Genomic DNA, 13,476 nt, shown 5'->3' on the forward strand with positions numbered 1-13,476 from the left:
AAAAAAGCGGATTTATCTGGGTCTGTCACGCCCCATCAGAAGCGGAAAAACGGGTGCTCCACAGAAGACCGCGGGCAGCGCCCCACCGATTCACGATTTTTGAGTAGAGAGCCTTTCAGCTTTAGTCACATATCGACCGTTCAACAAACACGGCATGCACCAGCGTCACTGGAAGGATACAGAAAGCATGTGAAAGAGAAACGTTCGCCAGCAACCGGTTTTTCATCGGACGGCCGCCTGTTTCTGCGAGGTGCGTTGGGTGTTCCAGCCCGACTGGCTCGAGGGCACTTTGCTTGCCGCACCGCACACGTCGCACGCAGCAGCAGGGGTGGATGGTATGTTATCAAGAAAGCGCTACGCGATCCGCCGTGAGCGGCTGCTCGGCGGCTGGTTGCTCGGAATCTGACTAGACTTGTGGTCTGTCCAAAGTGCGCAGACTGGAAATTACGACGGCCATGCGCATCTGTGGCTGATGGCCAGCCACCGCCGCCGGAGTTTACACGCAGCGACTCCCCAGATTTACGATGTCTCGTTTGAGCCGCCTCAGGCAGGCTCGGCGCCGGACGCAGCCTGGCGTGCACCATGCCTCTTCGCGAACTCTACTGTGGTATTAATGAGTCTCCCCAGGTGAGGGGCTACATATATTTCAAAGTGATTGACCGGCATGCGATACAGCTCAGCTAGTCGACTGTCCCGAGAGCCCTTGCCCCCGGCGCGGTCTTCCGAATTCGTCCCCCCACGGGAGTTGATGATCTCAAGCGCTTCCCGTGCAAGCTCGGGGATGCACGTGTTGTCGTGTTGGGCTTCCACGAGAAGGGTTGGGGTCTGAATGTGCTCCAGGTAACCTGTGTGGGCATGCGAGCATATTGCGCCACAAGACAAATGATCTGGCTTCGGCGAAATCCACAGGTTTACCGACTTCACAAGCACCACAAGTCAGGCGTGATACGTCAGAGTGGTCCCGTTCCCCCCTACTGCACACTTGCCACAAGCGAGCTGCCGTGCTGTGCGAACAGGCCGCCTGGCCACTCGGGAACCGGCGCGACATCCTGAAACTTTGACAGGCAATAGACTCACTCTGTACCAGCGAACCAGGAGTCCGATGCGTCAAACTTGTTGAGAACGCGCGTGCCGACACTACGTTTGGGAACGCCCATATACCGAGCATGTCCTCGGGTTCCACTCGTGCCGAACGTGTGCGTCCATTTCTCGGCGAATTAAGATTTCCCTCACAGCCAGGTCATCTGCAGGTGCTTCGTTCGATACTATGCCCCTCCGCTGGCGGTGAGTGCACTTACGGATCGGCCGATACTGAGATGTGTGAAACAGGGACCGTGCCGCCAAGGCATTCGTCCACGACGCGGTGCGAGAGCTGTCCAAGACGCGGTTCCTCCAGATTTCCAACTCTCCACCTTGGAGCTCCAAGGCCGACAGGCTTGAAACTCCGCGTGGCCCGGCAACCTGGAGGTATATAGGCTGTAGGTGACTTCCGACCGCCTGTCGGAGCAAGTCCGCGAGAATTGCTGCTGCGTATCGCAGCGTCCGGAAAAAGGATCTTTGCTGCACAGACAGAACGTGAACGGACCCAAGATTCTCTGGCTGTCCCTTTTGCGTCAGTCAACTGTGCTGCCGCGCCTGCTCGTTTCCAGGCCGCACGGCACAAATGCAAACGCCTCGGTTTCAACCCTGGCCGACGGCCCAACAGGTCTACGTTCCGGTTAGCAAGCATGCTCCAAATGCGGTCGGAATTGAACAGCCTCGTAGCAGCTGCCGAAAATGCGCGTTGCAGCCGTCCGGGCGAGATGGAAAAAAGCCCCCCACTTCCAGCTGAGAGGTTCGCGGGGAAACGTCCTGCCGCCGAATGCCACGTCTCTCAAGCACACCCCCCACTGATTCGCAGTCGGATTTTGCGGTTGCTTGCTTTCGCTAAGCGTCAGCTCAGAGGGGTACAAAGCGCCAGCGGTACGCACACGAGGTTACGCCGCCCTTGTCGAGAGGCAGCCCACGGGTTTGCTGTCGTGACTCCTTCCAAGAACGTGGAAACCGGCAGTTTTCAAGAACGCCCTCCACAGTCGACGATGGTGGCTTCTGACTCAGAGTGCCCTGCGCCGGTGCTGCAACCAGTCTGAGCCTCCCGCATTTTTAACTTTGCTGTCTGTCACGTGTTTCGCTGCCCACATCAGCAACTCAGCGACCGTCTCTTTCTCCGGATCTTCTGCCCGGCTTCCAGCGCACCTCGTGAAAAAAGCACGCGGAGGCCGACAGTCTAGCCTGTTGACTCAGTGTCGCCCAAAGTCCCGCCACAAGGTCCACTGCATAGTCAGTTCCAACCGCTGCACGTACCTGGAGCGCTTTCTTCGTCTGTTCCTTCCCGTCGATGAGCGGCACCACGGAGGTGACTGTGCGTACTCGGCGCAGCAAAGGGGAGTTCTCGCTGGCCAGCTGAGCTGCCGTGACTAAAACGTGGCCGCCTGCGTAGGAAGTGCCGAACAAGTGGATGTTGGTGGGGTCAACAGTGCCCTGAAACCCGTCCGTATCAACAACATGCTGTAGCACCGCGCGCATATCTTGCAGCTGCATGTGTGGGTCTACGACCTGACGCGGAGCCCCTCCCGAGAAACCCCAAGTCCTGTAGTCAAAGGCGATGGCGGCGATCCCGCTTTCTTGAATTTTCTCCGCGAACGCGACGTCCGCAACGGCCTGGCACGAAAGCGCATGCAGACGATCATCAAATTCATGCCGGCGTCGCCCCGTCCCTTTGAGGCGAATCTCAAGGAAGACAGCAAGTCGAGATCTGCGGGATTTGAACGATGCAGTCCAGGCTGACTCGCGTGGGATGCTGCAGTGAAAGCCTCTCCCTTGGGTTCTCGTGCTCTTACAATCACCGGCAACGTGACGAGGCGTATAAACGCTTGATCACTGTCTGCCGCTCTAGTGTGTGTAGTGTAGACGAGTCTGCGGGAAAGCTGCCGATCCCAATTTCTCCCGTTCGAGTGCAAACCGCCTCGCGGGCGAGCACGTGTTTTCAGAACACCTCGCCGTATTGCCTGAGCCCGCTCACCATAACAGCTCCGAAGCCGTGGCAGACCATGTAGAGAGGAGCATTTTGACGGGAATTCGGCGGGAGATACAGCCAAGCATGGAGCTTCTCGCCTTCACTCTCCACGTACACCGTTCGCCGGCCGTACGCGGTCCCGTCCGCACCTCGACGCTGGAAGACGCAACGCACACAGGAGACAAGTTACCTAATGTACGGTAGAACTAGTAACACCGTGTGTACTCTGCTGTCTTCTGCACGGAGACTAGCATGTAGTTCGGATAGTGGAGCGACTGCAGCATGCAACACGGGAGGCAGTGGAGGAACGCAAGGCAATGTCTCGCACCATACTGACACCAACCGCGGCACGGTCCCACAGGCTTTGATAAAGACACCACGGAAGCCTTTGGTTTTCCTCTTCTGGTTAGCAAACTCAGCAAATAGCACATTTTTCCAGCACGTCTCCTTTTCTGCGGTTGAACGAGTACAGCTCATTGGCTGAGAGCGACAGACGACGGCGTCGACTTAAAGCAGCATCGCACCGCTGCTCTGGTGTTTTAGCTTGGTGGGAATACGTATGCCTATCCACTAGAGAAATCGTGAAGAAGGCCAAACACAACGAGTGTGTGGAGCTCCGGCTTTGTCCATCGGCGGTACCTCGAAGTTCCTGTCCTTGGTTCTCTACCACAGCAGCCACTGCACGGCTCCCAACACAGCCGTGCATCTTAAGAAGCAAGTGAGGGAATGTCCAACACACCAACCTGTGGAGCGATCGACGAGAAAAATGGTTACCCTTTCCGTCGATGCTAGCGGTACGTACCCACACAGTGTACCCCTCTGGTTCCGTCGAGGGCTGGACGGCCGGCAGCCTGAAGCGAAGGCCGGGGTCTGGTGGGAGAAGAATGGCAAGAGCCAGGAGTCCACAGCCGAGCCCTGCCCAGGACCAGTTTGAGGCGAGACCCATTGTCTTTGTGTGTGGCCTGTCCTCGCAACTACGAGAAAGGATCCTAGAACTGCAGCCACTCGAAAACTCGACCGCGTGTACAGCAGCGGCGCGCGCGCCAAAAAATAGGGGAAACCGACCGTGAGGTGCCGGGAACACCGTCTCTCTCTGGAAAAAGTTACCTAAACCGACGTTGTGTTCGGCGTGTCTCGGAAACATCCCGCAATGTGAGGCAACAGGCAATGTGAAGAGCACTTCATCTCTCTAGGAAGCGGCAAGCGTCATGCACACCCGTAGCAGATGGCCGCACGGACGTCTCTGTCTCCTAGCCTCAAAGGAGATAGATGCAAGCGCCCGGGACCCGGGACAGGGGATTCAGTAAGCGATCAGGAATGCTGAACCGTCGACAAGTCACGTCGTACCGTGTGATCTTTCGAGTCCGGCACGTGTCGCCAGTTCAGCGACCGGCCGCATGCGGTGCTTCGAAAAGCGCAACGCCGTTCGTGTCTTCAACCAGTGTGGCATGTTTCCTCGACACGTTCATGGCAGTATCTTTGCAAGTTATCCAAGATGAAACCTTAGTCACCATTCGTTAGCTCACACACGTTCGGGTAGCTGATTTCTCCGTCGGCCTCTTCGTTTCCCGAGGGGCTGCTCAGCAATCACGCCACACTGGGGGCGAGGACACGCACATTTTGCAAGTGCCGCCAGCAGCAAACTCAGAGAAGCTTTTGGTTTCTCACGGTGTCGCCGGGCGTCTTCGAGCTAGCTTCTCTCACAGAGGCAGCATTGATACACAGTGTGGCGCTAGCGACGGACATTCCCCCCGACGAGATGGAGGGTGCCAGGTACCGTACAGAGAGGGTTTCACGACGCGTCCAGGTTTGTAGTTCGGTCTCGAATATGCCATGGGCTCGTGTTTGGTGGGGAAGCAGGAGAAGCTCATTTACTTGTGGAACGAGATGGGCTGTCCTCGGCGACGTCTCCAGTCCTCTTTTTGAAAAAGGTGGCCCGAAGCCTCTCCCCGCGTACAGACGTGACGAAAGCGCCGCTGGGTCTGCAGTATATACAGCTAGTCTGTTCTGCCTGCAGCGCAAACGCAGGTGCGGAAGAGACAATGTGACGACGTGTTCAGATGTCTGTGGTTTCAGCTTGATGTCACTCATTGACATGTCAAAGGTGGAGTGCCTCAACGAGGATGCACAGCACTCCATTCGCAACATCATCGAGAAGACGTCGGACGCAGCCTACCTCAGTTCGTCAAATGAGGACCCGCAGTTGCTCATCAAGGTTCGTTTTTCAACAGCGTCTTCTCGTTTCTGTAGGAAACCAGCCTCGCTTTTGTCTTCTGAGCGTGATGCCACAAACCATACGCACTGGGGGGACTTTACTTTTTCTTCCCCTTGGTGGCAGAGTCTCGCTGGCAGTTGTTTTCCTGCGTCGACTGGTGCAGCTTGGCTTCACTAGCCCAGTAAAACTGTCTTCCCTGATGATAAAATCTCCCCCCGGAAGCGCTGAAGCCGGAGAGGTGCCGACGACTATCAAGCTTTTCACCAACAACCTCGCCATGGGATTTTCTGAAGCTGGTGAGTTCTCCGGCCGGCCTGCCATCAGCCCCCGTGCTACGCGCTCTGCTCGGCGGGCTTTGGCAGACATAGGGACTTGACTGGCTCTAGATTTCGTTTCTGGTGGGGCCCCTTTGCGATGCCCCAAGGATCTCGCGAAGGCTCCCGTCGCAGAATGTTACCGGATACGGAGTGATACCGCTGGGGCATGATGTGCTTCTCTTTGTGTCTTCACAGAGTCCGAGCCTCCGATTCAAGAAGTGGTACGCCTGCGTGTCGGATGGTTGGTAGTGGGAGATTTCAGCATTCACTGCAGCACACTTTCCGAGGGTGACGGCAACACGTCGGATGCAGAGTACACAGCCTTGGCGTGCCTGATGACCCTGCAAGTGCCTGCAGACACTCGATGAAAACGAAGTTCAAAATGGGTACACGATTCCCCTCCGGTTCGTCAAGTTTCAAAATGTTTCCACCCTGATCATTTATGTTGGTAAGTTACCCCTGCCATCACAAGGAACCTGGCTTCATCTGCACGGGGAGAAGCGGCGCGGCTACGCAAGCGTGCTGCTCCTGTGCTTCTAGTAGCCCCCCCCCCCCTTGTGTCCTGAGCCGTATCAAATGCTGATCCTCACAGGAAGATGGCATTGGGGAGTGGTTCCCGTCTGCGCCACAAAATCAAGGGCAGTGGATACTGTGACGAGGAACCGCCTTCTCCGCTTTGCTATTCTAGGTTCGGCTGAGTGAATTTGGAGAGGTGGGCTTGGGCCATAGCGACCCGACGTTCGCTACCGAGTTTCCAGCTCCTCAGATGCCAAGCCCTTATTGAATGTCTCGAATGGTTTCCTGGGAATCATCTAAAACTGATTGGCGGTCAAGCGGTGGTGTGTGGTGTGAACGGTTGAACGATCAACAGAAAGCAACAACGGCTCCGACCAGACGAAAATTTCGGAGATCAAGGTGTGCGGAGTGCCGACGGAGAAAATGGAAGTCAGTCCTACGGCACTGCAAAGTGCTGTCTGAGAACAGTGTCGGCACTGAAGCTGTCTGCAGAGCGTGGCAAAACTTGTCAGTGTTGCTCTGGTGCGCAGTCGAGATTATGCGGTGCTAAATTATCTTTGAGATCCCAAGTGTCTAGATGCGCTGAAGATGCGGCAAGGTTGTCTGAAATCCCAACTGCCCTCGTACGTGAGGCCCACACTTTGGGGCGTGCACTATTCAGCATGGTCGCAGGAACAGTCACGGTGCCCGTATGCTCCATGAAGAAAAGGCTTCCCTAGGCTTCTGCGCGGGCTTGGGCTTCACGAAGGAGTTACCACTCGTCACGCAGCAGTGTATCTTCTTACGCTTTTTGCAGTAAACTCAATGGCTCTCCTTTTGTATGGGCTTTGTATGCTTCTGGTGGCAGATGAAAGAGTGGAAGCCTGTAAAGGAAAGTGAACGCCTGGCTCCAAACGACACCTGAACGGACTGTTAAGGCAGACGGGAGATTGATTCTAAGTACTACGGCAAACAGCTAGCTCCTGCTTGCTAATTCTCATGCTCTGCTTCCCAACAGAAAATCCAACCGGGTATCCGTATCTTTGTCTCGCACGACTTTGTCAGCTGTTACGCGATCCCCGAATGTGGGCAGACTGGAATATACCCATCAGCCGGTTTGTGGCGCCCCTGATTTGAAGAGCGAGCTTGAAAGCAAGTGTTTGAAGCGTCTTTGTGTGCAAGATCCCGCAAAGCATACGTACGGTGTATCGAACAGCTCATGCTCACCCCAAATCGGTTAGGAGTGTTGGATGAACTAGATTCCTACTACTGGACCGTCCGAGGAAATTTGTGGAATCTCACTGTCCCGCAGGTCAAGTGCATACTTGATCTTCAGCCGCCCACAGAGTTCTGTCTTTTCTGCTGTCCACGCTGGTGGTAGAAGACAACGATTTTGCAAATGGCTGCCGAGCTGCCAGTGACAGTATCACATCAACCATCAGAAATCGCTACATTCCTACATTCCTTCAGCACTTCACCGTGTTGCAACCATCTTTCTGGCGAACTGCTGATGGCGTCCGAAGTCGGATGAACCGGTTGTCTCGAAGGTGAACTAATGCTACCGTGACCATGTTGACTTCATGAAATTGCTTGTGGGCAATATATACCTGGTACGCGCCGTGCACGTGGAGAGTCCACAGAGTTGCCCCTACGCGCAGTACGATGGTAATGCAGAGGTAAAGCAGGTGCCTTGGGTCGCCAGTTTTCCCGCTGTTGTCACACTGATGCCTTGCTTTTGGAAACCGACAAAGTCACTCGTTTGTGACGGACAATTCGAGCGCATACTACAGGCCAGCAGATAGGAAACAGTGGTCACCCACATCGCCTCTGGGTTCCTCTAAAAACCCACGGATGACGAGTGGAAATCCCAAATGCAAAGCATCGTTAAGCGTCAGAGAACTAACTCGTATACAGAACGGGAGAGGGTTCCCCCTCTTCGTCGGATTATTCTCTACATTGCACTGCATTCATTGCACGATGGTGGGAAACGACCGACAAACGATGACCACACAAGAATAACATGAAGGCGCATGTGACGCAACACATCACCTAAAAAACGGCACAGGATGGTTTCTCCATGGAGCCTATGACTTCCCTCTGTGACGATATGTCTCTGAATCCTGAGACTCATTCAAGTGGGGTGAATGCACAAAAGCTCGCCTCGGCATTTAGTTGCTGCTCGGAAATATCACTCAAACATGATATATTGTAATAATTCTTCCTTTGGATCCTCCCGGTACCCAATAACACCGATCACAATGTCTACACAAGGAACAAGGGCTCACTAGCCATGTCTTCAGCCCTCGCATTGCAGCTCATCTGGCAGTCGCATTCTACTAAGTTCCAGAAGAAACAGTGTTAATCCCATGTTTTGCTATCCATATCAACGAGCACTTCGACATCATCAGTGTTATCAGCACCCGCTTCACCTGTCTCGAAATTTACCTGCTCACTTTCATCATTCCCTTTGCTTTTCATCATGTATGCAGCACCCCCTCCGGCAGCGCCCAACAGCAAGAGGCCTCCAATAACTCCCCCAGCAATAGCTGCAGCAGATCCTTTACTTTCTTCTTTCTTTCCCCCGCTTTTTTCCTCTGGTTGAGTACCATCGTTAGCCGGGGGTGTTCGGTCTGTATTGTCTCTTTCAGGCACGGGTTCGTCCTCACGGCTTCCATCCTCTTCACCTTCCCCGGACTCCCCGGGTGTGGGTGTAATTCCTCTATCACGGCCGGGTCCCGTGTCAGGGCGGTGACGGTGGGGGGACGCAGGCTTACATTTGATGTCGGCAGTGGCATCCATAACCGCTTCGAAGCCTTCATTGCATAAACATACACGACCTGAATACCCTACTGGACGGCACTCTTGTACTGCATTTGCTGGCCCACAAGCATTATTCTCACAAAGGCTCCATTCAAGGGTCCTGCTCTGTTTGCACGTCAACCCTCCTCTTCCGTTGACAGGAGTGTAACCTGGTTTACAGTGGCAAATGTAACCGCTTGTTGCATCTTCGCAAACGCCCGCTTCCGTAGGTCCACAGGGGTTAGAACGGCAAGCTGTAGTCTTACTTGAGGATAGTACAGACGCCAAACCGTTTACTAGGGACACGACGCAAGTGACCTGGTCATTTTCAACGCCTAGATCGTAGCCTTGTTCGCACTCGCAAGTATATCCAGACGGCGTGCTAACGCACGAACCAGCTTCGTCTGGGCCACATGGTTTACCATCGCAAGGGTTTGCAACCTGTCCGTTTCCTGGAAGGACAAAAAACCGGGGGTCGTTCTGTAGCCACAGAAACCCTTCGGCAGCCACAACAGCGGCAACGCAGTTCCGGAAGAGCCACATGACAGAGACGCGCGTAGGGGAGTTTATAGGACAAAGTTCTTCCGGTCAACAAAACAAAACATATCTAACAATCACCGACGTCACCACAATCGCACACGATCACAAACGCCGAATGCTACCCTCTTGCGTCGACTAATCAAGAAGAAAATTACGAAACCGGTAACAATAGATTGCAAGAACTTGGTCTTCCTTGTGGTGAGGCAGCAGCAGTCGTCCTCAGATCCCCCGTCGCATCGCTGAGCATCGACATATCTCTAAGGCAGGAACGGGCGACGACCGCGTCGCTGTTGCACACCAGGCTCTCTCTCCGCGATGCAAACCATACGTGCGACAGCTCGGAACGACCATCGATGCTTGAGCAGTGACACCCTGACCCTCTTACTGCTTGTTTGCGATCTCTAGGGTTATTAGCTAATCCTCCACAAGATGCCGTGCCGTAATGAGAGGTCCGTGACGAAGGCAGGGCATTATGAGCAGCGACGCGGGAGAAAAATGTTCTAAACATCGGAAACAAAGTAGATGAGGCTGCACAAAACATTCAGAAGCAGAGGCCATTTTTTTTTCATGGCAGCTTGGAGTTTGCGATGTACGGATTCGTAGCAAAATAGGCAGATCCGCCGATTTTGGACCAGGTATTGCAAAACGAGCAGAGCAGAGTCACTGACAAGGCATTCGGCGTACTTTTACACGCTAACAAGGGAATTTTAAGAGGCTGAACTACTGCCATGCCAGCTTCGCTTTCGAGTAGCATATCACAAAGGGAACGATGCGATGATGCCTGCCTCGTCCGCAGCGCGACATGTACGTACACCCGCAGCAGCAGCTGAAGAAGTTTCGGATCAACTCCAGAAGATCGTCTGTGAATCCCCTACAGCTTCGTGAGTTGGCCTGCGGTGCTATGTGTTGCTTTGTTCACAACAATGGCGTATAGCAAGTTTATTGTAGGAGTGTGCTCCGGAGTGGTTGCTAGTTTCGGCATGATGATGGCTCTAACCGGGGTTGAGACAGCATCGCTCCCTGGAAATGTCATCGAGGGGAGTAGAGACTTCGTTTTAAAAGCAAAAACAGTGCTGAATTTCGCTGACAGAATATACGATAAATGTTTCAGTGTGCCAAACTCACTGTGCCTTGGTAGGACAGTATTGAAGCAAACAACACCGAAGACAAGCTTCAACGGTGAAATGTAATGCAGGAGGCACGTCCCAAATTATAACTGCGAACGCAGTTCCAGAAGGGCTTAGTGCTTGGTTCACATTCGATGAAATCTACCCTGTTGACCAAAGTGGGAACGGCAATCACATGCACAGGGCACCCCGAGCGGGGCCACCTCACAACGGTATAGTTGGAATAGACTCTGTTGGAATGCCAGAGACCACGAGATGTCGCTTGCAGGAAAAGGCGCCAGCGCCGCTTTTGTCAATGGTAAGAATTGCAGCAAAGCCTGACCACGGTACCCATAGAACCTACGTGACGCCAGGAGCGAGCGGAACGATAAAGTCGAGCCCCACGTTGGAATCCAGTGATTTTACAGTGTAAGTAGCCAGTCACGATTCGTCTACGCTGCCCTTTCCGCTTCACTGGTCCTGTCGCCGCAGCGCCTTCTGGATGTACCTTTTGGGCGACTCGAACGGCTACTTTCGTAATGTCATGTCAAAAGGGTGCGCGTGGTTATAAGGGAGAATTCGTGAAACACCGGAGAAAGATTCTTCTTTAGGAGCGATGCAAACCAAACGCCCACCATCCTGCTGTACCCGAAAACGAGGAAACTTTCAATCCGCGTGACAACAACGGACAGCACCTCGGAGGGGATCCCTTCTCGCGGCTCTCTCCCTCTGAGGAGGTGGACTCACATTGCAGGTATCTCCCTCGATGGTGGATTAAATGCGCCGACACGCCGTAACGCATCCGTTGCAGTTACTGCCAATGAATCCAGGTTGAAACTGTTCATCAACGTAAGCGATACAAGCTTTCGATGATTCAGGAGTGGTATTACTGTTTTGTGTAGGGCGTCAAAGATAACCAAGTTGTTAGTACCTAATGTTCACTCTTTCCGCCGACAACGACCACTGACCTTGTCTGGCCGCATTCCAGGCACTACGTGGGGTGGTTGTTTCAAATAGCGGAGACATGGTTATTGGCTCTACGCTGGAGAACTCCGGATTCGAGGTGAAGACGCTGCAATCTGTGGCATCAAGAGAATGATAAATCGCAGAAGAACTAACGACTCAGGGATACATTGACGATCTGCGACTATACAGCCGTGCCCTTCCTGTGAGTGGCGAGTGTCTTGATTCTGGAAGTTCCTAGCGACGCAAGAAATCTTGCTGCTCAGGATGGAGAAGTAGCGAGCCTGACCCCAGGCGGACTCACCGGGATTGTCGATACAGAATTTGTATTCCTAGGTGCGTGCATTTCTGCTGTTTTTTAATGGAGGCCGTGGAGGTCTTGTTTCCGTCGCAGGCTGCGCGAGCTGCTCATTCGAGAAGGCTTTGCACTTCAATATCTGCGGCGAGCCCGCTGCACATCTTTGCTCTCTTCGAGAGCTCTACCAGGGTGCTATCCATATCGCCAGAGTGAATGGTGAGCTCGAGAAAAGGGATGTGCAAGGCTGACACGCTCATTACTAGCTACTTCTGCCAGGTCTGCTCGCTGGCGGTCCAGATGTATGGCATAGTGAGATGCTACCCGGCGATGTCGCTGCTGGAGAGAAACGTTTGGCTCTGTGCTGCCGCGTGACTGGACTGACAACACCTACGCAGGGATTGGTGGCGACATCTGCGTGACTACACAAGCTATCCGTGACGGAAGTGTTCTGAAGGATGTAGTTGAGACGACTATCTCGTCGAGCGTAAACAATAGGAGCCACATTAGCTTGAATCCAGTCTCAAGAATTGCATTTCTTCACGGTGGCCTGTGAGAACTACGTCATCATTTCAATGACACTAACATGAGGAACACTTTTTGGGGGGCAACTCGTCAGATCGATCCATTTTGATCAGTTCGCGGGGGTAATGAGGAAGAGGTTTACAAACTCGGAACAGGATCTACTAGTGTAGCAGTTCGATCATGTGTAGCCTTGGCGGACCAAAGCGACACACACGGGACCAGAAGACGTGAACGATCAGGAACCTCCATAACGATATTGCATCGCTTGACTGATATGCGGACTTCTATGGCGGAAAATCTGCCGGAACAGAAACAAAGAAACGCTCTTCACCGTGACCTTGTTCGACTCGAAGCCTCCCTGATGTGACAGGATATTGAACGGGAACGAGGAGTCTCAGCGTCTTCGGGGCCATTTTCTGTGAAGATGCTGCAGAGGCAAAAAAAATAACGAGAGTGGAACACCGTTGTCAACTGAACACAGGGAGTCCATGACAGACTGACTTTCGGACTACAAAGCTGTTGTTCACGACATCTTGGTGAAAGACTTCTTTTGGAAATGCTCATAAGAGAATTTACCAGAGATACAATTCCGATCACTCATCGAGTTCGGGAGAGCTTGGAAAACAATTGAGTTTTCTCTCCGCTTCCTTTGAATCTTGTCAAGGGTCCCACCTGACATCACATGAACGAGAAACAGGAGATATCAGCTGCACGTGTGCAATCGCTAAAGATGTGCCTCAGCTGTTACCGAGCGTACATCGATTACAGAGAGTTATACATGAAGAAGCTGAAAAACACCCGTGTGAGAAGAAATACCCTTTCTAGATTCACTTCGTATACCTCGTAAGAAAACTTCCGCTTCAAAATGATCTTCGTTCACCATAGTCCGATAAACGAATTCGGGGGCTGAGCGCGCTGTTAACCGAGCTTGCGGATTGGCCAGGGTTTTGACAGCGGCCTCCGATATTTCGTTCCAAGGCCTGTCGGAGGGGGAGAGCCCTGAACGCTCTCGCCCCCCATAATTGCCAGGTTGCCAGAGCGGACCGTCCATGGAGCGGCACGGTGTGGACGACCGGGTGCATTCGTTGTCGTCGAGCTCCATAGTGCCTTGACAAACTTGGGCCTTCGCGGGAAAGAACCAACCGCCATGGCAGAGGTCGTCACGG

General features: G+C 53.5%; 4 protein-coding genes across 4 annotated transcripts; 2 read left to right on the top strand and 2 right to left on the bottom strand.

Moving 5' to 3' along the window:
* Positions 1 to 543: 543 nt before the first annotated feature.
* NCLIV_061740 (Hydrolase, alpha/beta fold family, related) lies at positions 544 to 4,001 on the bottom strand (the record flags this gene model as incomplete). The annotated part of the gene is made up of 5 exons (XM_003885726.1): positions 544 to 845; positions 1,299 to 1,560; positions 2,344 to 2,700; positions 3,062 to 3,211; positions 3,858 to 4,001. 5 exons carry the CDS (start codon positions 3,999 to 4,001, stop codon positions 544 to 546), a joined length of 1,215 nt encoding a protein of 404 aa, XP_003885775.1.
* A 1,134-nt stretch (positions 4,002 to 5,135) lies between these two features.
* Positions 5,136 to 5,955, top strand: NCLIV_061750 (conserved hypothetical protein; the record flags this gene model as incomplete). Its single annotated transcript, XM_003885727.1, has 3 exons — positions 5,136 to 5,270; positions 5,434 to 5,566; positions 5,783 to 5,955. 3 exons carry the CDS (start codon positions 5,136 to 5,138, stop codon positions 5,953 to 5,955), a joined length of 441 nt encoding a protein of 146 aa, XP_003885776.1.
* Positions 5,956 to 8,440: 2,485 nt separating this feature from the next.
* On the bottom strand, positions 8,441 to 9,424 carry NCLIV_061760 (putative microneme protein MIC6; the record flags this gene model as incomplete). Its single annotated transcript, XM_003885728.1, has 1 exon — positions 8,441 to 9,424. The coding sequence occupies one exon, from the start codon at positions 9,422 to 9,424 to the stop codon at positions 8,441 to 8,443; it is 984 nt and encodes a 327-aa protein (XP_003885777.1).
* A 920-nt stretch (positions 9,425 to 10,344) lies between these two features.
* Positions 10,345 to 12,098, top strand: NCLIV_061770 (conserved hypothetical protein; the record flags this gene model as incomplete). Its single annotated transcript, XM_003885729.1, has 13 exons — positions 10,345 to 10,555; positions 10,617 to 10,760; positions 10,817 to 10,846; positions 10,902 to 10,954; positions 11,020 to 11,063; positions 11,139 to 11,281; positions 11,339 to 11,376; positions 11,430 to 11,450; positions 11,516 to 11,590; positions 11,654 to 11,695; positions 11,741 to 11,826; positions 11,885 to 12,004; positions 12,065 to 12,098. 13 exons carry the CDS (start codon positions 10,345 to 10,347, stop codon positions 12,096 to 12,098), a joined length of 1,041 nt encoding a protein of 346 aa, XP_003885778.1.
* Positions 12,099 to 13,476: the final 1,378 nt, after the last annotated feature.

The sequence above is a fragment of the Neospora caninum genome, chromosome XII (assembly GCF_000208865.1).
Source record: "Neospora caninum Liverpool complete genome, chromosome XII".
NCBI classification, from domain to species: Eukaryota; Apicomplexa; class Conoidasida; order Eucoccidiorida; family Sarcocystidae; genus Neospora; species Neospora caninum.